Here is a 2190-nt window from a genome sequence, read left to right as displayed (position 1 = left end):
ATATATGTATCATCATGTCAATATATTTTATTTTCAATGTTTTTTAGAAAGGAACAATGATAAACTTACAGAAAAGTTGCAAGTATATGACAAATACACCCTTCCCTAACTGGAATCATACAATAGTCTTTTAAAGACCTTAGAATTGTACCATCTAAAACTTTACTATGTGTTTCCTACAAAAAAGAATATCCTCCTAAATACTCCCCATACACCAGCGAAATATGTTACTCCATCGACTCCTGACGAATATTTCAAATTGTCAAAAAAATCTAAAAAATGTCTCTGGTCACAAAATAGTCTCCAGTAGAAACCCATTCTCTGCAGACAAATTTGTGCTACCCTGGTCTTACCAGGGACACCTAGGGACACTGAGCTGGTGCTGAGTTACTGAGAAGAGCCAGCTCTGCAGCTGTGCCCAGCCTGCCCCATCCCCTGCTCATTTGCATGTTCCCAGAGCACAACCTCCTGCCCTGAAGATTTATTAATAGGCTGGTCACACTTCATGCAGGAGTCAGACCCAGTCAGGACACAGCATGGACATGAGGGTCCCCGCTCAGCTCCTGGGGCTCCTGCTGCTCTGGCTCCCAGGTAAGGAAGCAGAACACTAGCAGTTTACACAGCCCACTGTGCCGAGTACTGCTTTACTGTTCAGGGAAATTCTCCTACAACATAATTAATTGTGTGGGCATTTGCTTTTATGTTTCCAATCTCAGGTTCCAGATGTGACATCCAGATGACCCAGTCTCCATCTTCCTTGTCTGCATCTGTAGGAGACAGAGTCACCATCACTTGTCGGGTGAGTCAGGGCATTAGCAATTATTTAAACTGGTATCAGCAGAAACCAGGGAAAGCTCCTAAACTCCTGATCTATGATGCATCCAGTTTGCAAACTGGGGTCCCATCAAGGTTCAGCGGCAGTGGATCTGGGACAGAATTCACTCTCACCATCAGCAGCCTGCAGCCTGAAGATTTTGCAACTTATTACTGTCAACAGTATAATAGTTACCCTACCACAGTGTTACACACCCGAACATAAACCCCTAGGGAAGCAGATGTGTGAGGCTGGGCTGCCCCAGCTGCTCCTCCTGATGCCTCCATCGGCTGAGAGTGTTCCTCAGATGCAGCTACACTCTGACGGTGTTGGTAGACGGGGACGTGAAGTCACCTCTGCACTCTAATTCTTTTCTCTTTCTCAGCCCCAACTACACAGACATAGAAATGCCTCTACTAATTTAATAGAGACAGAGATCATGACACCTGAGGAGTTTAGTTTATGGCTTCAGTTCGACTTTATATAACAGAGAAGAAGCCACTATAGATATTCTAAGTAGGAATTGTCTTAATACAGAGAATTAAAGTAAACTACTGTCGTCTAAATAAAATGTAGAAATGAATCTCTAAATTTGATGTTTTATTTACATAGAAATATTTCCTAAATGGGGCATACAGGAAAACTCAGTGGTCTTCAGTATGTCACAAGAACAAAGAGAAAGTTAGCGTTTCATGAAAAATGGAAAATATTACCTATGGCTCTTTGAGAAAGTTCATTGGCACTAGGAAGGGTTTGGAGCGGCAAGCTCCGACTGATAAGCAGTGGTGGACAAAGTGAATCCTAGAATTATATCAAGTTATCTCAGAAGTTGTGGATAAATTTGATTTCAGGTTACAATAAGCCAAAGCAGTGAAGGTTGCAGAGAATTTTGTTACTGAAATACCAGGGATTCAGTGTACATCCTGCAGCTCACCACACAGAAAGCCAATCACTAAGACAACAAGCATTACCAAGGAAAAGGTTTAATCAGGTGCTATAACCGAGGAGATGGGACAGCATTCTCAAATGTATCTCCCTGACCAACAAAAATTAGGTGTTTATATAGCAGGGAAGAAATGTGGGAAAACAGGAATTATGGAAGGTTAAGGGCGATAATTTGGTCAACAGGAAGCAGGAGGTCAGTTAGACAATCATAATGGGTGAAGGCTCTGATGTCTCACTGTCCCAATTCAGTGACATGTAAATTTCAACTCCTTGACAGTATCTGGGAGGCCTGATGGTTGGTTTACTGAAAAAAGAACTCAGGTAAGACATGACTATCTTGAGTTTTAAGATTGGGGAAGTCAATTTCTATGTTTATTCAAAAAACCATAAACATTAGTTCCATGGGATAATAGGGTCTATTTCAATTGCAT

At 41.7% G+C, this 2190-nt stretch overlaps 1 gene segment (V, D, J or C); it reads left to right on the top strand.

The window, feature by feature from the left end:
* The first annotated feature begins 517 nt into the window (after positions 1-517).
* Positions 518-1039, top strand: LOC115830338. The segment is given in 2 exon segments: positions 518-591; positions 717-1039. Coding segments are annotated over 2 exon segments (378 nt in total).
* Positions 1040-2190: the final 1151 nt, after the last annotated feature.

The sequence above is a fragment of the Nomascus leucogenys genome, unplaced genomic scaffold (assembly GCF_006542625.1).
Source record: "Nomascus leucogenys isolate Asia unplaced genomic scaffold, Asia_NLE_v1 Super-Scaffold_551, whole genome shotgun sequence".
In the NCBI taxonomy this organism is placed as follows: Eukaryota; Metazoa; Chordata; class Mammalia; order Primates; family Hylobatidae; genus Nomascus; species Nomascus leucogenys.
This window is presented reverse-complemented; position numbering and strand designations above follow the sequence as displayed.